Source organism: Prionailurus viverrinus, chromosome E1, assembly GCF_022837055.1.
Source record: "Prionailurus viverrinus isolate Anna chromosome E1, UM_Priviv_1.0, whole genome shotgun sequence".
In the NCBI taxonomy this organism is placed as follows: Eukaryota; Metazoa; Chordata; class Mammalia; order Carnivora; family Felidae; genus Prionailurus; species Prionailurus viverrinus.
Genome location: NC_062574.1, coordinates 51240895 through 51264372, shown reverse-complemented (window position 1 = coordinate 51264372; position 23478 = coordinate 51240895). Strand labels below are relative to the sequence as shown.

The 23478-nt window shown below is 58.0% G+C and overlaps 1 protein-coding gene across 5 annotated transcripts in view; it reads right to left on the bottom strand.

Moving 5' to 3' along the window:
* RPTOR (regulatory associated protein of MTOR complex 1) overlaps nucleotides 1-23478 on the bottom strand; it is a 335785-nt gene that overhangs the window by 195671 nt on the left and 116636 nt on the right. For all 5 annotated transcript variants that reach the window (XM_047834016.1, XM_047834017.1, XM_047834018.1 and 2 more), the window contains one exon: nucleotides 955-1113. In XM_047834016.1, coding sequence (XP_047689972.1) covers nucleotides 955-1113 — 159 coding nt within the window. The remainder of the gene's footprint in view (nucleotides 1-954; nucleotides 1114-23478) is intronic.

Here is a 23478-nt window from a genome sequence, read left to right as displayed (position 1 = left end):
ACCAAGCAGGTCCCGGGACGTCCCCACAGCCAGCGGCAGGGGACTGGGGGAAGGGGGAAGGGACAGCAGGGGCCGGTCTTCAGAGCATGACACAGAGTGAGAGGGGCAGGCACAGAAGGATCCCAGTCTCGTCAACCAGAACGCACCCAACACCACGCCTGGACAGCCACACAACAGTGGGGACACCGTAAAGGAAAGCGCGGTCGCGGTAAACTCGAGATCCACTGGGATCCTGGCGGGGACAAGGGAGGCTGCACTTGAGGAGGGCACAGGGGCTCTGAAGGCGCGTCTTCTGAACCGGCAGTGGCCGCGTGGCATCGAACCCTACACCCTTCCAGGCGCTGCCTTTCACACCGCGTGAGCCGAGAGGACGCAGCCGCCGCCCCACCACAGGGTGGGAGCGACACTCGCCACTCGCGGCCAGGAAGATGGCGGAAGGGGTGTCGCCTTGGAGGAGCTGGAGGCGGGAGCACGGCCCTGGGGAGGGCAGAGCAGAGGGCGCGTCCACAGGTGTCGCGGTGGGCGCTCTCTGGAACCCGTGCACCGTTTTGTTTCGTCAGGAAATCGCGGGTTCTCTAAGGAAGACTCCGCCTGACCTGAGAAACCGTGTCGACCGTGCGAGTCCTGCCTCCTGCGGGGAGAGCGCACCCGAGGGCCACACCGGACAGCGCGGCCCAGACGGTGCCCCGCCACGCGGGCACAAAGAGCCGGCACCTCGAGCCTGCTGCCCAGGCCTCGCCGCTGACGCGGAGACGATCCCACGGGTCCCCGCCACACGGCGGGCCCGCCGCCCTGTCCAGCCCGACCACATCACATCTGGGTCCGCAGAGGCAGGGTCTAGACAGCAGCGGAGCCACGGGCCGACGGGACCCGTGGCCGAGCTCCCACGCGGAAACGTTCTGTGGCAGGGAGAGACATGGGCGGGGCTCCCAGGACCTCGGACGGAGCGCCTACCTTGTTGAAGACCCAGATCTCCCCGTTCACGGTGGGCCTGGGCACCCCGTGGCCGTTGTAGTGGAAGAGGACCCGCTCCTCCTTGGCGTTTCGGCGTAAAGACGTGCAGAGCTTTTTCACCTCGTCCACGGTCGGGTCGAGGCTCTGCTTGTACCGGGCCTGTTGCGGGAGAAGAAATCGAGAAACTCACCGTGGATCCGCGGGAGCACCCGGGACGCACCCCCCGTTCCCGCTCCGAGCGGCGCGCGACCCCGCACCCGCGAGCCCCAGCTTCTCCGCCCCTGAAAGCGGGCGATGGCTCTTTCAGAGGCTGCCGGGCACGTGCCCCCACCCGACAGACGCTCCTGGGGAGCCACCGTGACGGTCCCCCGGGATGGAGAGGCCTGCCGCACGGCCACGCTGAGCAAAACGTACCGCCGCTGGGATGCCAGGTATTTCTCGGAAACACTCAATCCTTCCGGAAGAACTCTCTGCGGGAGGCTGCAGCATAAGGCAGCGAGAGGACCGCAGACAGAAAAGGAAAACGGAGGAAGGACCCCGACGGCCCCTCCCCCTCGCCACCTCGGCCCGGCTCAGCCCCGCCTGCTCCTGCCTGGACCCTCACCCATCGAGGCCAAGGGCCCCCCCCGAATCAGCAGGGCCTAAGATGAACCTACAAACATCAACAGCCCTTATACACACGACAGTGAACAGTTACAGGACGTAAACGTACGGAACACCCATTTCTAAAGCAGAAAAGAAGATTGAGCACACAGAAGTAAACGACGTGAAACATAAAAAAAACCCGGATGAGGAAATTTTTAAAAATTGTCCTGGAAAATACGAAGGAGGCTTGAAACACGGAAAGACGTTCCCACTTGGGTAGATACACCAACAGTCTTTTCTTATCGTTTTTTAAGCAAGTTCTACGTGCGACACGGCACCGAACTCATGACCCCGAGACCAAGAGTGGCACGCTTACCGAGCTGGCCGGGCGCCCCGGCACCAACATTCTTAGTATATCTGTTCTCCCTGAGTTTACCGCCAAATCCAATGCGTTTCCCATAAATATAACAGGCTATTTACTGCTTCCAAGAAACTGCCACTGACATTCTCATGGAGACACGACCACACAAGAAGGGCCAGGAACACAGAGAAACGGAAACCACGAGGGTCCAGCCCTCCCACGCCCCCAGACACCCTCCACGATCTGTCTGATTGGAATGGGGAGGCCGGAGGGTGGGTGGGGGGGGGGGCTACCCCACAAAGCCCACAGTCATACCCAGACACACATCTCCTGGATTTCTGATTTTATTCCATCAAAACCAGTTCTAATGCCCAGCCGACCTAAGTGCAGAAACGAAGCCATGTGGTGATGCTGAAGCTGGGAGACAGGCATGTGGGGCTCACCCGAGGGGCCTACTTTGTATCTATTCGGTGGTGAATTCCTAGTGAAGACAGACTGAGTAAATCTAGAACCACACCGGAAGACGGAGGGGACGTGACGTGCATGGAATCTCTAACGCCACACAAGGACGTCAAAACGATGCCCCAAATTGGTAAGTCAATAAAGAGCAGCGTAAGAATGCCCCATAAAGACAGCCGTATCTCCTAGAAAAACACAGCTAAAAGGGTTTGCTGCTAGGTAGGGATTACGCACCGACTTTTAAAAATAACGTGTATGTTTATTACTTGGATGAACTTTTACAACTTTACTTGAAAAGCTAAATAAAAAGTAACACAGTGACGTCGCCCGAAGAAAGCAGCGGTCGGAACACGGCCACCCGTGCCCGCACGGCACTATGCGCACCTGCTGCCGGGGAAGCATCCCCGTTGTGTGCGAAGAGCAGCGGGGAGAGAGCAGCAGAGACAGGAAGCAGCTAGAAGGCCTGAGGACCGCATGCGGCTTCCAAGGACAAGAGGCTTCCTGATCCTTCAAAGGAAAATGAGGAGTCGAGGTGAAGAAACCAGCGGGGACACGCGGCCCGTTGCACACGGGAGTGGTCTGTAATCAACCACACGAGACCCTTGGAGACAGGCCGTATCTCGCAGTCCCAAAGTTATCAGCGGATGCATAAATATGAAAGCTTCGGGATGGTGAAATTCACAATACAAGTTTTTCCAGATTGTCCACATTTCCCACGCCTGTAAGCAAACTAACCCAAGGGGAGCGCCCCTGTTCTTCCGCAGACAGTTTGAGAACCCTGTGCTGAGGCGCAGGTCAGGGTCCAGCCACGTGGCCTTCCCTTCCCATGTCTCCTCCATACGGGCCAGGATGCTCCTCGTAAAGTAAGGGTGTGGCAGAGGAGGCTCGAGACAAGGCTCACATGTATGCGAGGTTTCCAAGTTCACTTTCACCACCAAGGCAGCATGAACTAATCTGACGCTGACAGAGGCTGTGGGTCCCCTGTGTGGGGGCTCTGAAGGGCTGGCCCACACGGAGATGGTCCATGTGGGAGCAGGGGCTCGGGACGCAGAGGGCAGCATCCTCACCCACGTGTTCTGGAAGCACCCAGCTCTTGTGCACGACTCCTGCCGGGACCCTCGGGGCAGGGGCGCCTGTGTCTTCTTTCTCTGGCTCACACACACCGTTTGTTATACGTCCGTGTGTGACCGTGTGGTTCCCACCGGGACCGTGAGCCCAGGCAGCACGGGGCTCTGTCTTTACGTCCCTCCCACGGCTGCACACAACACACTCAGTTATTAGGGACTGATGTGACGGACACTGACCTCTATCGTTAGTAATGAAACAAGGAAAACAGAGAGTCCTTCCTGCTACTGACATGACACGAGTGAATCCCAGTGAACTGCTAGGAAGTCCGTATGTAGACGTCTTTGGGCACTTACCTGTTCGCCTTAATTCCTGCTACTCTGCTATTTGGAATCTGCATGTTTAACAGTGAACAAAATAATAAACGTCAACGTTCCTGATTTGTCATCGGTGAACCGTGGATTTGTGCTCAGAGTGAGACAGAGCCAGGGTCCTGGGTCCTAACGCTCTAACCAGCTGAATTTTCGTTGGCCCCATAAAACAAGATGAGGGTAACCGATAAATGGAAATCCAGTTCTGGGGCAGACAGGGAACATCTTATCGAGATAACTTGGACACATCCCCCAAAACCACATCCGCACAAGCACGCCGTGCCATCGGAAAGTGAGTTACAGGCAGAACTATCTAGAAGTTCAGTCTGCAAACGAACAGGATAAAAACAACCACAGACCAGGTAGGAATGAGGCCAATCTGTGGAGCCTACTTTCAAATCCCCCAAATCCCCACCCCCAGAAGAAACCCCCAACGGAGCACAGGACCCCAGTGAACACCCAAGTCACTGTGATGCGACCAGCGTGGCCCCGAGTTTGGACCATCCAGTGACTGAGGGCTGCTGTGACGACCACACTGGGCAGCAAACCCCTCCCCGTCTTGGTAGACGCTTTGATCTGGGCCTTTTCATAAATTAAATACCCGTGCGTCCTGGCCGGATAGGCAGAAGTAGCTAGAGGTACTCCGAACATTTCAGCTCCAGGAGCCACAGCGGCGGGCCCGCGGGCTGAACGGGAGGGAGCGGCCTTGGGCAGGAGCCGACCTCACGGAGTCCCGCTCCGGGCCGTGCGGATCGGGCACTTAGTTTTCCTATTTCCAGGAAGGCTTCTGGGCGGCTCATGTAGGGAAGAGTAAAGATGGAGGCTGAGTCACAAAACAACTTCAACGGGCGCTGAAAGGAGTTCTGAATTCGCGATTTATTATCCCTGTGAGCACAAGGCGACTGAAAACATTTCCATTGACTACCGAGAGCAGTAACAGGGCATCGCCCTGGAGGGAAGCCCAGTCGTGTGTGCACAGAGCCACCCCCCTGGGGGCCGGGGCCATGCATGCTGCAGGGGCTCTGGCTTTAGATGCACGGGACCCTCTCCCCAGCAGCAGCATTTCCACAAGTGGGGTGAGGAAACGGCTGTCGGATCGAACCAAAGGAAGAGTTCCCAAATTCGCAGGAGGCCGTGCGTGGGGACAGACGTCCTCTCCGACCACAGCGAGGACCAGATGCCAGCGGTGGGGAGCTTCCGGGGAACGCAGGGTCTGCCGGGAGAGCAAGGGCAGGGGTGCGGTGGTGGGCGCCGTACCCCTCTCACACCGCCCCTTCTGCCGGGCTACGTTACGAGGACACTGACCGAGACTGCGGCGGCTTTGTTAGACGATGTGAAGAAAACAGGAAATCAATCTCACCGCACGTAGGTCTATCCCTCCGACCCATGGGCACTTCTCTCCTGAGGCCTCCTGCCACCACACGCGGAACAGTCATCCCCGCTGCCGACCATCACGCCCACCGAGGACACCTCCGCCCCCACTTCGAACTGCCACAGGCGCACGGCGACGGCAGCACACGCACAGCCCCGACGGGCCCCCAACAGGCTTCCTGAGCACCGTCCCGCCAGAGAGCCGAGCCTCGCGGAGCCGCAGGCAGAAGGGGGAGAGGGTGGGATGCCTCGTGCCCACAGCCCGGCCAGGCGGGCGGGTCCCCGGGGGTCACGCTCACACGCGCCGTGCGCCCCCTGGTTCAGGAGCGCGGCTCGCCACCCTGGACGCCTGACTCTGCTCACGCGCATCAAAGCCACCGACCCTTAAAGAGAACAGGACACGCTGCAGGGTCAGAAAGGCTTCTGAAGTCGCGGCCGCGGGCGCAAGGGCACGGCACTGGCCAGGCAGCCGGCCCGTGCGAGGCAGAGACAACCAGAGGGGCAGGGCCCACACTAAACCCCAGGTATCGGGGAGCCTCCAAATTTGTGAATTCTTCCTCAGTGGCTCCCTCGCTCCTCGGGCTACAGAAAGCCCCACGCGCAGAGGTGAAGAGTTGCTCAAAGACAAGGCACCCCAACACAGGACCAGGCCACACCCGGAGACCTCACACCAGGTCCCAGGAGCAGCAGGCTGCCGGCTCTGTGGGGCCTGCGCCCGCTTCACAGCCCCAGGCCACTGGGCACCTTCGGAGGGGACGGGACAAGTGCTTCCCGCTGCAGCCCCCGCGTCACTCCTGCTGCCACAGCACGCAGCCTTCCTCACTCTGCCCTCCCCCACGCGGCGACCGAACCGGGGTTCGGCTCCAGGGCAGGACCACCCACCCCTCCCGAGATCAGTTCCACGGGGCAGTGCTGTTCTCCCAAGCCACGCACGAGGCCACGGCTGACGTTCCTCAGAGACGTCCATAGAATCAGGGACTCGTTATCGCTGACCTTGGCTCCACCAAGGTCTTCTCCTGCGGGGTCGCAAACAGATGATTTAGCCTCGCTTTCCACCTAGGCACAAAAAGGACCATTAACAGACGAGCATGAAAGGCACCACAGAGATGAATAATATGCCTCCTGGGGTTTTATGCGAATTAATTAGGATTTTTAAGGGCTCTGAAATGAGAAGCACTAAATTAAATGTCACCACGCCATAGCGCGGTGGCAAAACCACAATGCCCGGATCCCGGCCACAGGGTCTGAGGGCAGGAGCGGCAGAGAAAGCATCGAGTCGCACACGAGGTGACACGCAGTCCCTGCAACGCGGCCCGCGGCGGCCGGCATCCTGGCTCCAAGTCCAACCCTCAGGACGCGGCCAGGCACGTGTGTGGAACTTCTGCGAGAGGCGGGCGAGGAAGAGAAAAGAAAGGCTGCCCTGTGGCTGGACGAAGGAGAGCGTGGCCCCGAACCCCTCGCCCCCGCGCCGTCCGCCTGCCCCTCGGTGACACCAGGCAGCCGCCTGTGCTACGGAGGCCCGAGCGGGGCGTGTGCCGCGTGCCCGCCTTCTCGTCTGGCTCCTCCTTGCGCAAGGACAGACCCCGGGGGGTCACCAGTGTGCCTGGAGCATGGGGGGTCGGGGGCTGCACTTGAGGGTCCCATCCCCTGACAGATCCCGCAGCAAGGAGCCCCTGGGCAGCGCCAGCACCGCCCTCTCCTCTCCGGGGTGTCGAGCAGAGACCACGCGGCCTCGCCCGGCCAGGCGTGAGGGTATCAGCGATGTTGTTTCTGCTCTCCCATCCTTCCTCGGCAGCAGAGAAGGAAGGGGTGAGCGAACATAATGTTAGAATTTGGGCCGGTTTCGTCCCTGGTCTGGGGTCTTGAAAATGTCTCACCCTCCACCCCTTTCCAAGTAGGAAGCACGGACTTCCGGGAAATGCTGGGCAGGAAGAAGGTCAGGTCTGCTCACAGGACAGCTGTCCTAGGCGGAAGCCCCACACGGAAGGCTCCAGGCCCTGGCAGTTCAGGGACTTTGTGCTCCTGCCTCTCAAAAAGCACTTCTTGCTGCTACAGCCCCTTCCGTTCGCACGAATACCACCTAAGCCAAGCCACCGCACGTACGGTCACCACCATCACGGTCACCGCCACCCTCACCCTCAGCCTAACCACCCCCAGTATCATCGGCACCGTCCTCAATGCCGCTGCCAACAACACCACCGTCAGCCACAACCGTCACCGTCATCGATTTCTTACGTGACTACAACTTCCTGAGGAACCTGCCAGGCTCGTTTGGCTCGATCCAAATCCATTCCTCAAAACTCGGTATGTCTCACTTGCTGAAAACCCTTTGATGGCTTCCCACGGACCCCAAAAACTCTTCAGAACGGCCCTTCAGTCCCTGCAAAACCTCGTCTGCAGAGCCTCTGAGAGTCTACGCTCCGGGCACAAGGAAGTATCTTTCAAGTCTTATGTTCTTACCCACCTCCTAGCCCTTGTCCGGACCCTCTTCCTACTTTTCCTCGACCCCAATTCCACGTCTTGCCTGGACATTTCCTCTTCCTTCTTCAAACATCAAGTTAAATGTGAATTCTCGAGAACTCACTCTCAGGTACTCCCAGACACGGGTTAGGTGCCCCGTGCCAAACGCTCCCATAGCACACGTAGGTCCCTGATCGCAGAATGTATGACCCTTGACTCCACCTGCTTCTTACCCCTCTGTCTGCCCTCCCTCCACCTTCTTCCTGCCCCGATTGGTAAAAGTCCTATGAAGGCAGGGACCAGCACTTCCCTGGTCAATACCTGGCATGTGGTTGGCACTTAATAAACGTTTGTGCACGAACAAATGATAAAGACTCACTGCTAGAGTTCGCAAAGCCCAGCGAGCTCCTCCCAAAAGAGCTGTTCTGTTGGAGTACTGGAGTATCCCATTTGCTTAGGATTTCAAAACCTCCAGTTCTGCTGGGACGGAGGACGGCGGTGAAGCCGGTGCCTGCGCCACAGAACCCAGGCCCCGTGGCAGATGATGTCCCGCCTTCGCAGGCTGGCCTGCCGCCCCAAACAAGCTCAGGGCGACGCTGGGGGCAACGTGAGCGCCCGCGGACGCGCCCAGCTAATGCAGCACGGCGAGACGCGGCTGGCACTTTCTATAAGCAGGCACTCCTGGGTGGACAGGTGACCCTCCCGAGAGCCACACCGTCTGTCTGGTGTGAAAAGCCAGGAGTGCTGTCCGCGAGCAGAGACAGAAGGAAAGAGGATTTACTTTGTCACTGGCAAATGTACACGTCTTCCAAGGTTTATAATGGCATGAAAAGTAACAAAAAGACCTCTCCCTTGTCTGGACAGCTCCGTGGAGATGAGAGGACAGAGGAGCAGCGGGGCACCGAGACAGACACCTGACTGCAGGCTGCAGGGGGCCCTCCCTAAGGCAAAGACAAAGCAGACAAGAGCAAACGCAGGAAATTAGATGGCAGCGGGGCAGGAGTGGGGCGGACGGCTGACTGGGTGATCCCACTCCGCCGCCTTGGCTGCAGGACCAGCGTGAGGAACGGCACGGCGTCTGCAGGGGCAGGAGTGCACACGTGGTCATGACCTCGGCACGGATGACCTCTCCTTTTCAAGCCATTCCGACGCATTGCTGCTGTACTTAGACCGTCCTGTAGAGTCATGAGGCCTTGGTGGCCAAGTGCTCTGAGGTTCCCGTCGCCAGCCAGGTCCCCAGCGTCCGACGAGGCTCCTCACTCCCCCAAGGGTCAATCTCCACCCTGCATTCCGTGGCTCTCCTCCCCAGCCTCCTCCCTCCAACCCCGGGCGTGGCTGTAACTCAGCCTCCCTTGTCTCACACCACAAGCTCCCCGTGGGTGCAGCACAAACCTACGATGGAAGAATCCCTTGCCTTGCTCCTCGCGGGCCCACGCCCCCGGGCTCCCCACCTGAATCGCTGGCGTCAGCCAGTTCTGAGTCACTGAGACCACGCACCGCGATCCCGTCCCTCCCTCCGCTCTCCCCCTCACACCCCCTTTGTCCGGGGCTCCCCAGGCCTGGCTCAGTGTGCCCGGGGCATGTCCCTCACACATGGCTGTCCTGCCTCTGCTTCATCGGGGGTCAAAGGCCCCCGACTGTCCTCAGGCCTCCTGGCCAGCCTCTCTCCACGTCCTTCCAGTCTGGCAGAACTTTTCTTCCCAAGCACACCATCAGGCCACTCGCGTCCTAAAAGCGGATCCTTGGGGTGGGGCCCACTGCACTGTCCCCACGGGAGCACCGCCACGCCCGGGCATGGAGCACAGCTCTGTCAGCCACCTGCCCCCACTGGTCCTCCACGGGTCTGGCTGCGCTGGGCCCCTTCGCCGCCCTGGCCAGGCCTGAGCAAGCTCTTGCCTCCTCCCGAGGCTCCTTGCAGCTCTCGGCCCACAGAGGCCACCTCTCCCTTCTCTGTGAGAACGACGTGGTACGCCTCGCCTTCCGACACCAAGCTGGTGAGGACAGGACCCTGTGAAGTTCCCCAAGTCCCCGTCTCTGGACACACAACAGTCACACAGGGAAACTGCAGTGCACGAATTCATGGGTGTCTGAGCAACACTGACTTTACTGACCTATCGTTTACCTGAAATTAACCACAGCACAACTGCATTATCCCGACGGAACTTTGCTCATCCCAACATGGACCTTGGAGCCAATCCGTGCAGTACAAATTCAATCTCCCGCTCGATTTGCACATTTTCTTTCCTCTTTCAGTGTTTCCGTTATCTCCTAGTAAGATGCTATCTGTCTCATTTTTTCTTGATGGTATTGTGACACTGGGCTTTGCCCCCAATCCCTAAATTTAAAAAACAAAAACAAAAACAAGCTACCACTTCTCTTATGACTTTAAATGGAGCACCTGAGTAGTTGAAGTATAAGCAGGAGGTGGGAAGCGATGTTTCAGTCAATAACCCTCCTTGAGAATCTCTGCTGACCCAAAGGACTCACCGCCCCCCCTCCCCCCACCAAGGGCTCAGGCTGATGGCGGACACAGCGCTGGCTCCCAGCACCACACACACACACACACACACACACGGCTGTGGTCTGCATCTAACACAGAACTGGTGTCCTTGCAAACTCGCCACGGAAAGACGGATCTTAGACAAATTAAAACTGCCTCACAAACAAACCAACCCCCAAAACCACACAAGCAGCCACAGCCCGTGGCAGGGCGGAAGGCAGGGGCGTCCCGAACCGGCCCGGCCGCTCAGGCAGCGGCGTCCCGAACCAGCCCGGCCGCTCAGGCAGCGGCCACGCCTGGTCCTTCACGCCCTCGAGTTGCACCTGTGCAAGCTGAGTTCTGGTCACCTGCGGGCACAACCGAGGTCACTTGTTTTCAGAAGCCGAAGGAGCAAACTTCAGAAGAAGTCTAGAGACACAGAAGTCACCGACCACCTTCCGGCAATTTCTAGTACCCTTTCATATTATTCTGGAATTTTCGCTAATGGAAACGGAAGGCATAAGGTCGCCCCCTCTGTGTCATTGTAAATGACCTCTCAGGGTGACCTGGCTCTGCGAATGGCCAACAGTAATGGGCGTCTCCACCTGTAGGGGACATCGCTCGGGTAAAAGGCCGTTCAGCTTCAGGCCTCGCTGCCCTGCATCTGCCCAGAGAGCTGACTGGACTTGGATTCACGTTTGGTCCAACAATCCAGGGCTCCCTTCTACTAAGCAACGGGTTATCTCTAAGACGTAGTTTTGCTTTTTCACAGACTCTCCCCTCCACTCACGGCGCACGGTCAAAGCCCCAGCACGTCCTGTGCCAGCAGTCGGCCCCGCCTACCTCAGGGGTCAGCTCAGTAGCCGACGGGCACATTTTCAGGTGTCCCGCCCCACAAGCCCCACCCCGACTGGCCAAGGGCAGGGCCGTCTCCGAGGAGGCTCACTGGCGCGAGACGCGGGTCTGCACCACCCGCCCCAGACGTAAGACCCGGGTCACTTTCGGGGGGCCGACGTGGGCTGCTCGCCGTGAACCCCACGTCGCACCTCTGGACAGGCTGCAAGCAAACCGAGTGTCAGCGAGGCCTCTCTGGGAGGTCTCCCGCTCCTCCTCCCTCTGCACCCCGGGGGTCAGCTCTGCTAGGGGTTCCTCACCCCTTGGGCACAGTCTCTGCTGGGGCTCCCAGCCCTCGCCGCCCGATGCCGGACGGGAGCTGCCGAGGGGAGGCTCTGCTGTGCCCACTGGAGAGGCCCACCCCTCTGCCAGAGTTAGGGTCCCTGAGACGGAAGACCTGGGATCCGGCCACGCATCGGTGACTTATTTATCAGCATTCCACCCGGGACCATCTGGGAACCACTCTGAACCTCCACTCCCTCCTGAAATAACTAGAACGGTCCTGCCTCTGCCCACTTCACAGGCTGTGAGGACGACGTGAGCAAATGCACGCGGGGTGCCTGGAAAACACAGCCAGTGAGGAGAGGAGGGCAGAGGACGCGCCAGCTACCGTCCCCAGCCCTCACTTACGCCCGCTCGCCCACCCGCACGAGCGCCACGCCAGCCAGGCATCAGGAGCACCCCAGCTTTACAGACAGGGAGCTGAGACACAGAGAGGTGCAGTAACCACCACAGGTCACACAGCTGGCGTGTGGCAGGGCCCGTTTCAAGTCAGGCAGCCCAGCTCCGGACTCCCGGGTTTTACCACTCAGTCAGCGGAGCCCGGGAGACTGACGGAGAGCCTTCCCACGTGTTGGCAAACTGGGGACAAGCAGGAGACAGGAAGACGTAAGGGACAGGTCTGCTATCCTAACATGATGGTCCTGCCTTGGTTCCGTGGCCTCTGGGCTCCAGCACAGCAGCCCCCTCCATCCCCCCACCCCCTCCACCCCCCCCAACTCCCACCCCCCGCCGCCTCGAGAGGGGCCGGAACCCCTGCAGATCCTGAGGGCTGAGCCAGCCACGTGCAGGCCAGCCGGGCTCTCACGGAGCCCCGGGACCCAGCAGCCGAAGCCTCTCGCGGCTACTGAGTTTTGCCCAGGTCCACACACCACATTAGCACTGAAAACACTGCTCCCTCCTAACGTTAACGCCCGACGACCCCCAAGCAAGATCGATACCTGCTGGTTACCTGGAACACTTAGTGTTTACCAACCTGCCTGGTGGGGAGACGAAGAGAATCCAGAATTTCATAAGCCGTGCGGGGTGGATGGGAGAGGGCGGGGGTAGGGGCAGAGGAGACTGGACTCCGGGCCCCAGGGCTACAGCATCCAGTGGACGCGGGGACACGGGCGTTCCACATCTGCAACCTTGTTCTGGCCACTGATGCGGCTGGCGGAGCGCTTCTGAACAGGGCGCTCTCTCTACCACAGGACGTGTTCTCTCTGACAGTAGCAAGTCGAGGAAGGAAACAAATCGACACCGAGAGGCCTCACGCCGAGGAGGAAACAGGTACTTGTTAAATGGCTGCCAAACCGGGCCAGCCAAGCGGTGGGCTAAGGCCGCGCCCCCAGGCGAGCCTGTCACCCGGAAGCTGGCTCCGTGCATCCAAAGAAACAGCCACCAAAGTGATTCGTGACAAAGTGATGCCCGACGCCTCTCACCAGCCAAGTCTGTTCTGAGCAAGGCCCCAAGCAGGGCTGCCCGCGGGCCCAGCAGCAGCCACAGGAGAGCCAGACTGTCGGAGTCCCTGGTCCTAAGGTACAGCCGTAAACGTCTCAGAAGCATGCTCGCTGGTCCCAATTATTTACTTTTCAAAGGAAGTTCTGATTTCGTGTTCGGTTCCTGATGTTCGTGATGACGCTCTCTGTCGGGCTAATCCGATTTCCATGCGGAGGGAGCATCGGAGACCCGGGAGAGACACGCGGGAGCGAGCTGGGGGCCCCGCGGGAGGTGTCAAGGCCCTGGTGACCTCCCACCGGCCCCCTGCCTCTGCCTCTGCGCTCCATGTTTGCGGAGTCTGCCTTCAGGGTTCGCGCTCGTCCGCTCCGCCCTTGGTTTCGAGGGCGCTACTGGGGACGGTTTCACCGGCCCTTGACGGGACGCCCTGGCTCCTTCCCGCGGCTGGGCCCACGAGCGCACGCGTGGCAGGGAACCAAAAGCCCTCGGGGAAGGGCCCCGGCACAAGCTCCCCGTCTGTGAACCCCTGTTTGAGGCCAAAGGAACTCCTCGGGTTTCCGACACACATCTTCCCAGCGTGAGCAGTTCCACACAGACTTGGGAACATCCTTGCCTCTCTCTACTCTGTGCCTTAGCCAGTGACAACCCTTCCTTCCTTCCTGAATGTGCTAAGGAGGCGGGAGAGAACCACGACAGCTGGCTTTCTTGTCAAAATCCACAAAGTCGAGGCTTCTCGACGGGGTCCAAATCCACTTCTGAAACAGGGGCTCGCCTGGTGTGAACAGACCTGCCCAGAACACGCCGTCCTCCCATGCTCGGTGAGGCCCGGGGACAGGCTCGGCGGGCACGGGTGGGGAGGGGGCTCCTGGCACCTGACCGGGTAGATGCCAGGGAAGCTGCCGAACACAGCCCCACTGTCCTCACACGTGTGGGGACACCTACGGCCACAAAGACGGACTATCCGGCCCTGAGGTGAGCACTGCCAGTTTGGGAAACGCGGCTTTCAGGGAAAGAACGAAGGTCTGATTCTAACGAGGACCTCCAGATTCTTTTTTTTTTTTTAATTTTTTTTTTTCAACGTTTATTTATTTTTGGGACAGAGAGAGACAGAGCATGAACGGGGGAGGGGCAGAGAGAGAGGGAGACACAGAATCGGAAACAGGCTCCAGGCTCTGAGCCATCAGCCCAGAGCCCGACGCGGGGCTCGAACTCACGGACCGCGAGATCGTGACCTGGCTGAAGTCGGACGCTTAACCGACTGCGCCACCCAGGCGCCCCGAGGACCTCCAGATTCTAATCCAGTAAGACGGAAACAAGCACGGTGCAGAGAAATGCACACAGTGTATGGCCAGTCTTACCTAATGCGTGTGTGTGAGTACACATGTGTTCACAGACACGCCCGTCATGAGAACGTTTATGCGGCTGCTGCAGAAGGAAGGGCGCAGGGTGAAGAGGACAGGAAGAGAAACCAGATTTTTAAAAAACGTTTTATTTTTCATCTTCGAGAAAGAGACAGACACACAGACAGAACCCCAAGCAGGCTCCAGGCTCCAGGCTCCGAGCTGTCAGCACAGAGCGGGGCTCGAACTCACGAGCGAGATCCTGAGCTGAGCTGAAGTGGGACGCTTGACCGACTGAGCCCCCCAGGCACCCCTGAAAGCCAGACTTCTCGTTTTGTGTATGTGACTTGGGATCCACTAAATATTTTACATAACTGCAAAACAGAATTAAAATTTTTAAAAAGCATTTCTTAAACATCTTAAGTAAAAGGATACCAACGAACACAACTGTGCACCTGGCTGGCTGTGCTGCTGGACGGGGAGGAACGCATCCACGTGACTTTAAAACAGGGTGACCTGGGGCACCTGGGTGGCTCGGTCGGTTGAGCATCCGGCCCCTAATTTGGGTTAGGGTCGTGATCTCAGTATCGTGGGATGGAGCCCCACTTTGGGCTTCATGCTCAGCGTGGAGCCTGCTTGGGACTCTCTCTCTCTCTCTCTCTCTCTCTCTCTCTCTCTCTCAAATTTATAAAAGAGACAAAAAACAAAAAGAAAAACAGGGTAACTTCACTCTCTATCTGTGGCCTGGTGCCAGAGAGAACCGCGAATGCCTGGTGAACAGTTTTTGGTAAAAGAACACTGGTGCTCTGTTGGTTGTTGCTTTCTGAACGTGCTGATGTGACGTGGGATGCAAGAAATGAGTGATTGTGTTGGTGCCCATGAAAAACCTCAATGGTCAGTGTGGGAGAAGGCAGATATGTGGGGATTAAATAAAAACCTTGCAGTCCCGAAACTTAACCAGTGAGCACTCCTAATACATTCTACCTTCGTTTACTCACTTATTTTTTTGAGAGAGGGAAAGTGCTCATGCCTGTGTGGACAGACAAGGGGCAGAAGGAGAGAGAATCCCAAGCAGGCTCCACACTGTCAGCACAGAGCCCAACGCCGGGCTCAGTCTCAAGACCCTGGGATCGTGACCTGAGCCAAAATCAAGAGTCGGACACTCACCTGACTGAGCCGCCTGGGTGTCTGTCCCTTATAACGCATTCTACCATTAAGACAGAGAGGCAGCGCGGAGAGAAAAGTCTGAGTGTGGGCAACGGGCACCCCCGGGACCCAGATTCAGCTCTCTAAATCCCATTCCCACTCAGCTGACTGAAGACCTGGGCAGAAAACGTGCAAAATGAGAACGGAGCATCCTGCCTGGTCACACCAGCTAGGAAAGAAGTGATCACAAGCTACCAAGCCCACATCAGACAGACTCGGGAGCCAAATCACAGAGCCCCCCGCCCCCCGCCCCCACCGGCCAAAGAGGAAACAAGGCCAAGGAGGAAACAACGTGCGCGCCAACGTTTCACAAGTGTAACGGTTACGCTTTTACTGCACGCTGACTGGGACACACACACACCCTGCAGGTTACCTTAGGAGACGCCCAGTCATTATTCTGAAATCTGCTAAACAAAGGAAAGTAAGTATCGGTACTGGCTTTCCTACACGAACTCTACCTTGAAATACCCAAATAATCGGTGAGAGGTAGTTTCTCTTTACGGCAATCAATATCCCAGTTAACAGGCAAGGGGGGGGGGGGGGTGACAGAATTACATCATCACCATTTTACAATCTCTAATCGATGGATCCAGGTATGAACATCAATGTCTGCTAACCTCACTGAGAGAACACAACCAGTCATCACACACATCCTAGGGGAAGTACCCACCACCACCTATGAAACGCCATGTCCCCCGAGCACCCCTCCGATTCGACCGAATCTGCCGAAGCCTCCAGACTGACCTATCACGTAGAGGACAGTCAAGGGCAGGTGAGTGTGGCTTACCTAGAGCCAGGCGGGGAGAAGCAAAGCGCAAAGTCCAGACAGCAAGGACCTCTACAGGAGCACATGGCCCGGTGTCTTCAACCAATAAATGGCAGGAAGAGACAGACACACGGAGCAGGATGGGGGCAGGGTTCTGACTTGCAGAGATTCTATGGATTAAGAGGGCACATCAACCAACCACAATGTATTCACCTTACTTGAACCCTGATTCGAATAAATTCCACGTGTGTGTTTTTTTTAAGTCATGATGATCTTTATTTTTATTTACTTATTTATTTATTTATTTATTTTGAGCCAGAGAGGGTGTGGGGGGGGGGGGCGGGCTGGGAGCAGAGAAAGGGAGAGAGAGGATCCTAAGCAGAGTGGGGCTCAATGTCATAAACCACAAAGTCACGGACCTGAGCCGAAATCAAGAGTCAGCCGCTCAACCGACTGAGCCACCCAGGTACCCCAAGTCATGCTTACCTTTAGAACTACACTGAAACATTTACAGATAGAATTATACGTGTCTGGAGTTTGCTTTAAAGTGAGCGGGGGGAGCAGGTGAGAGAGGGGAGTGGGGGCAGCAGAGATGAAAAAAGGCTGGGAACAGGTTGATAACTATTGAAGACAGATGACAGCAGATGTGGACTATTTCCATGATAAAAAGCTTAAAAATTAACACGAATAGGCCCCAAAAAACAAATGAAGAGGCAAACAGTATTTCCAAGTGTTCCCATGATGAACACGAACTCCCCTAGAGTCACTTGTACACATAACGATAAAGTCAACATTGGCCATCTTTTATTAAAATTGGCTTACACGAAGCCATTTGTCCAAGGCTTAGCCAGGCATTTTACGGTGTCCAGACAGATGAAAGTCTGAAATGTGTTGTAAGCACAGGTAAGACATATGTGCCAATGGCGTGACAGATTGGCACATCTGGACAAAACCTGCTTCACGAACGTAACACAAGTCCTGTAAACAAAAGAAAGAGTAACGATAGAGTGAGGTCTTCGGCTCAGCCCTGACTGGGAAACGCGTCCGCGAGTAAGTGTGCCGCTTCCCCACGGGGCTCGCCGCCCTTCCCGGGCTGAACGGATGCCAGCTCCTTCTGACGGGGCCATCTCTGTGCCTCAGTCAGCGCTCTGGCCACACCGTCTTCTCTGACCGGCAGTCCTGCACCAGAGGCCAGATTCCCGCCAGGGAGGCCTCGGGGAGGGGCCCCGGCCCGGCCTTGGGGGACACAAAACAGTGGGGCACGGGGCCCTCTGCTTCTGCTCCTGGTGCGTGCTCCTCCCGCCAGGCCGCTCCGTGGTTTCCGGGAGGAAATACGTGATTTATCGAGCAGACCGGGAGACACGTCAACTTCTCTAAGACTAACACTGCCGTGGGGAACGTGGACATCGACGTGTGCATCCGCTCACCGGCCTCTGCCGTCCGGAGGCCCCCAGAGTGTCGGCCAGCCGCGGAAGGCAATCCTGCTCGCGGGTGAGACTCCAAAACGTGAAATGGTCTGATAAAAGTTTAGAAACGCTTGAAGCAACATTTCGAGGCCGAGTCCTACCCGAATCGGAAATGCCAGCTTCTAGTACTTGCTTTCTTGCAACCCCTCAGAACTGCAACAGGCCGGCCGCTGTTTTGCTTAAGAGGCCACCCCAGGGCCACCTCTGTCCCTCAAGGCGCGGTTTCGGGGCCGTTTTTGTCAATCAGGGTCGTGTCAGTTAGGCGGCCCACTCACCCGCCAGGGCTCGAGGCTGGGGACAGAGGCTGGACTTCGTCCCTGTGTGCCCTGGGCAGGAGGCAGCCCGAGGGTGGCAAGCCCACAGTCCGTTCCTGCCTCTGCTCTGGAGAGACACCTAGTCTCAGTAACAGAAATGGCAAAACTAATAAAAAAGGGGGGGGGGCCACCTCCCACGCCCTTCACCCCTGCAGCAGAGCTCTCCTCGTCCTGGAGGAGACGTCCTCGTCCCACGAGAGCTGCCCCTCGTGCTGGAGGGGCAGAGGGTCTCCCGGCAGCAAGCTGAGCAGACAGGCTGGAGGGAAGCCAGCCAGAAGCTCCGGGACATCGTTCTCCTTGACAAGAGAGCGGTTGTCCCTCCTTTCTCTCTCTGAGCACAACTCTACGGTTTGGGCCTGCAGCGGCTACTTTGGCATCATGAGAGCAGAGTCAAGAAAACAGAGACTCATCCAGAATCCCGACAGTACTGAGCCACGTTCATAAGCAGTCCCGGAACCACGTACCGTCAGCCCACCATGAGCTGGAGAAGCGGCCCGGTGTGACGGCTGAGGGCCAGAGCTCCGGGCGGACGGGGCCCAGCCCATCCCAGCCCTGCGGTCCTGGCAGAGTGCTGGCCTCCCCAGCGCTCCACTCCCTCGGCCGTGAGTCAGAGGGGCCAGTGGGGGGGGGGCCCACCCCAGTTTTTGTGCAGCGTGAACGACCCAACACAAGAAAGCGCTCAGAACAGGGCCCGGCACACGGCGCCCGCCACGTGATGGTGACCAGCGGCATCGGGTAGGCGGCCGACAGGACCGTCCCCGGCGCGGGGCCTGCCCTCAGCGTGCAGCCCTCTGTACGTGCTCAGTCCCCGAGACCACCACTCCCACGGTGTCCCTCCCACTTTCCCGTGGATGTCTCTAAACCAGAGGCCACCGGCCCCACCTCTCCTCCCCGTCATCCGCACGCCATCCGCACGGCCCTAATCCCACACGACCGCACCCTCCCGACTGCCCCACCTGTTTGTGCTTATGGTGTGGACCATGCGCACACACCCTATGCGCTTATGGTGTGGACGCACACACCCTAAACGGCCACTTACTGTGAACATGCGTAAATGAGCGAGTACTGCGGGCTGCATATTCATACGTCAGTAAAATCCTACAACGTCTGTTCATCTTCCTCAAGGTTACAACTTTCCAATAGGCAAGGTTTAGGACCAGAGTGTAACAAAGAACCGAAATGGTGCATCTGACCCAGACGACCGGTCCCTGCGACGCAGTCAGTCCCTACGGACCTCGGCTTGAGTTCCGGGCCCTGACTGCGCCCCAGGGTGGGCACCGGCTGCCAAGTCAGGCGGTGAATGTGCAGAATCCGAAGCAAACGGCACCGACGGTGAAGCCACAGGAAGCCGTGACGTGAAGCCGGGCACACCTGTCAGGAGGCCAGGCCCTCCCAGGCCATGAGCTGTGACGGATGCTGGGGACGGGAGAGGGTGCCTGCCTCCCATCTCTGGGCTTCCTAGAACCCACTGTTCACTCACTTGCTTCCTGTCACGCGGTGAAGCCAGTCCTTCATTCCAGGGAAGGGATGTGCTCAAACAGGACTCAGGACTCATCCACATGAACCACGTGGCCTGTCCTCACTCCCCTCTTCCTAAACCACTGACAGCCTTGTGGCTCCACTGTGGGCGCTCGTCTGCACGATTCTCACACACGCACAGACACCGGGCACTGAGTGTCCCCCAGGTGCACAGTCCCGCGTGCACAGGGACGGGGTCGGGCCCCCGTTGCGGTGAGCCCTGCGTGTGCTGGGGCGCTGTGGTTCCAGAAGATGCAGACAGGCAGGTCGGCTCCCTGGGTACTGACATGACAAAACGGGAGCTGGCCATCGGCTCCAACTAGAACGGATCTGAATCGATCGCCACGTGATTTGAACCCTCACAGTCTCCACTTTTAAGGCTCCCATTAAAACAAATCTCACTCGAGATTTAAAGTAAGACAGATCTAAGAGCCCAAAGTAGAATGGCCCAACTCCGAACCGCGGGAGACAGGGATCACCTGGCTTGGCGGGGGTTGGGGGGGGTGGTGGTTAGCATCTGATTTCATAGAAGCCAGACAAGTATCTCCAGAGGAGAGCACTCCAGACGGCGTCCTCATTAGCGGAAAATCGTGGTCCCCAGCCTTCCCAGGAGGAGCACTTTCCAGGAGACTGATTCACTGCAGAGAAACTGAATCATGTAAATGATTCCGGAAAGAAGCCTGGGGAGCTGAGTCTCTTCAATTCTTGTTTCTGCAAGCACTGGGGTGGGGGGGGGGGGGGGGGCAGACCCACACCAGGTAAGGAGGCATGCAGGCTGTCTCCAGGCTGTCTCCTGATCCTGGGGGGGCCTCCAGCCTGGGCACAAGCTGTCCATGACCACCATGCCACCATCCAGCCACCCACTTCTTTATCTCGGAGACACAGGACCTCAGGAACAAGCAGCGGGGACAGTTCAGGTGGCCCGACAGAGCCCAGAGGTTTGAGTCTTCCCATGATACCCCAACAAACAGTGTCCAGGGCGACCCTGCTGGTCTACCGTCCCTCGCTAGAAGGGGTCTGGCGGCCAAAGGCAGCTGGGAGTTTACAGAGCATAGCAGCTATCACCCAGGAACTTAAAACATTACGGAAATAAAACATATTCTATGAGAAAAATGGGCTGAAGACTTGAACAGACAATTCGCAGCCAAAGATTTGGAGATGGCCCTGAAGGATACAAAACTGCTCGAGTTGACTTAAATGACACGGACAAAAGCAGCCCGAGACAGCATCTCCCACCTACCAGACCGCACACACCGACGACCATCAAAAAAGCCCACCGGGCACTCTGAGGTCAAGTGCTTCACGTGTTGCCAGTTGGGACAGAACGTGGGACCCGAACCCCATGCAGGGGAATTTGCCAACGACCAGGAAAAGGCTCCCCGGGGCACTTGTTTGATCCAGAGACACTATTACTAGGAATCTGCCTGGAAGACACATCTTTAACAACACAAAACACATGTGAACAATGCTATTCAATGCAGCGGGGGTGGGGGTGGGGGCCTGGCTCCCACATACCACTCCCAGCAGGGGGCAGCGGCCCCCTGGGGATGCGGGTCACACCAGGGCTCGCCAGGGAAGGAAGGAAGCGGGGTACGAGCGGGGTACGAGCCGAGGCTGGAAGGGCCACCGGCAGCCAAACCTGGGCAACAGAATACTCGCCACGGCAGAGCATCCTCGGAATGAAGGAAGAGCTTTCTGCTTTATGATGGTGTAAAAGGACGCACGAGGGCGAAGAGAAAGGTTTTCTGACAGTAGAATCCCAGCAGATACAGAAGGAACCGTGGAATTAGAAAGTCTGCATCTGTCACCGTCACAGCAGCGACCGACTCGGGCAGGGACTGTCAGTGGAAGCAACACCAGTACAAGGAACAGGGTATTTCCATAGCCCCAAGTGCCCCCCACAAGGAGAGAAGTACTAACTAGACTCTCACTGCAGGAAGCTGCAGGCAGTGTCATCACCAGCAGCGGGACGAGGGGCAGAAGCGCCTGGGGCGGTGCCTGAGCGCATGGGCCCGTCTGCGGCACAAATGCTCGGCCCAGCTCCAGCCGTAAGGAAGCGACGGGGAGGTGCAGACCGAGCGCGCGACGAGGACGTCCGGACGTGAAAGACGACGTGAGAGGAGTGAGTGGCGGCAGAAGGCGATGTGTGAGCCTGGGCCGGAGCCCAGACAGGGAGACGTTCCCGGAACAACCAGGAGGTCCGGTTACGAAACCAAGGAGATCATAGTATGGGGTTTCGTTACATGTGCAGTCCTTATGTAAGCAGTCCTTGTTCTGGAAAACTACACACTGAAGTATTTATGGATAACGCGATGTTTGCAAATTACAATTGGCTCAGGAAAAAAAAATACACATATACACATATATATAGGAGAGCACGAAAGCTGAAGAAAACAGGCGAGTACCACAGTTTGAAGCCCTCTTTACCTCCTCCCGGTGCAGCACACAAGGCAGCTGATGGATCCCAGCCCCGGGAGCGCCTGGCACACAGCAGGTGGGCAGGCCTGTTTGTTTATGTGCAAATAACGAATATATGTGAACAGAGAAAATGCGCATCTCCAGCAGGGCGACCCAGTTCCCACACTTGAGTGGAGCAGTGCGCCCGGCCGTGGGAGGGCGGGTGCCATACAGGGTGCCAGGAGGTCCCGGGTGCCGTGTGCGTGGCCTGGGGAGAGGCCAGACCATGGGACCGAACGGACAGACGAGAGACTTAGGAGCGGAACCCACAGGAGCTGCAGGCATGGGAGCGGGCACGGCAGCCAAGGGCGACCCCCGGGCTCCAGGCACGGGCTGGATTCCTGCTCGTCACCTGCACTAAGCACACGGGGGAGGGGTCGGCCTGCCCGACCTCCACGGTCGCAGGTGTGAGGGCAACACAGCCAGCAGTGTGGAGAGCGAGTCATTAAGTCTACCCAGAGAACACACAGGTCTCCGGAACCCCGTTTCCCTCCACAGGCCTCAAAGGAGCCAGCGGCGGTGTCACGGGGAGGGGAGCCGCACCGAAACCGAGCTCTCAGCATCTCTGCAGCCTCGTTCACCGGCCCCGACGACGAGCAGGAAGCAAGCCCTCTTCCCAGCCCGCGTGCGTCAGTTTCCTGCAGCTGCGGCAACAGATCACTGCGCGCTTAGTGGTTCCAGCTAACAGACACTCATCCTCTCGTAGTGGCGGGGGCCGCAGATGCAAAACCCGTATGTCCGTGGGGCCACACCCCTGAGGCTCTGGGGACGAATCCTCTCCTTGCCTCTTCCGGCTCCTGGAGGCGGATGGCGTGCCTGGGCATTCCTCGGCCCGTGGCCACCTCGCTCCACGTCTGGCTCCGTGTTCACACGTCCTTCTCTGCGGGGTCTGTCGCCAGGCGCCCGGCAGGATAAGGATCCACATTCCAGTGAAGGCCGCCCAGGCGAGCCAGAGTAAGTTCTTCCCCTCGTGATCCTTAACTTTTGCCATCAAAGGTGACGCTCGCCGGGTCTGGGGATTAGGACGTGGGCGAAAATCTTTTAGGGACCAACCAGCCTACCACACCAGCCTAAATGCCTGGTGTAATTATGTCACGGTAGCCACAGGAAGATCTCACGTCATTTACCGATATTTTAACACCCTGACACGACGATAAAAAATGATAACAATAGTAATAATAGACAATAAAAAGTTCATTCTTTACTACTGTTTGTGTAACATGGGAAAAAAGATCCCAACACAAGAAATTTTTGGTCATCTTACTATTTGGCCACGTATTTCAAGCAAAGGAGGAGGTAAAGTCGAAGCACATACGATACACGCACTCGGCACGACGGCGTGAGAAACCACCTGGAGTCTGCGCTGGGCAGCACGAAGCCTGCAGGCCCGGCCGAGAAATGGTGGGTGTTTGCACATGCACACTCGCTGTGACCCAAGTCCCCCGGGTGTTCTTTCCCTAGAAAGACGTGGACCTGAGTCCAGTCACGAGAGCAGTCACTCTGCAGCTAGCATTTGGAGACCACGTGTCCCGGGTGACGTCACCTGGCCTTGCATGGAGTCCACGCTCCCGCGGGCCGCGATCTGCGGTGAGGCGCTCACCCGGCTTGCCCACATGCGCACCCGCACCTGGCGAGCAGGGCTCCGCCCGGTACTCTTCCTGTTTTGCCGTGTCTGAACGGGAAATCGCGGCAA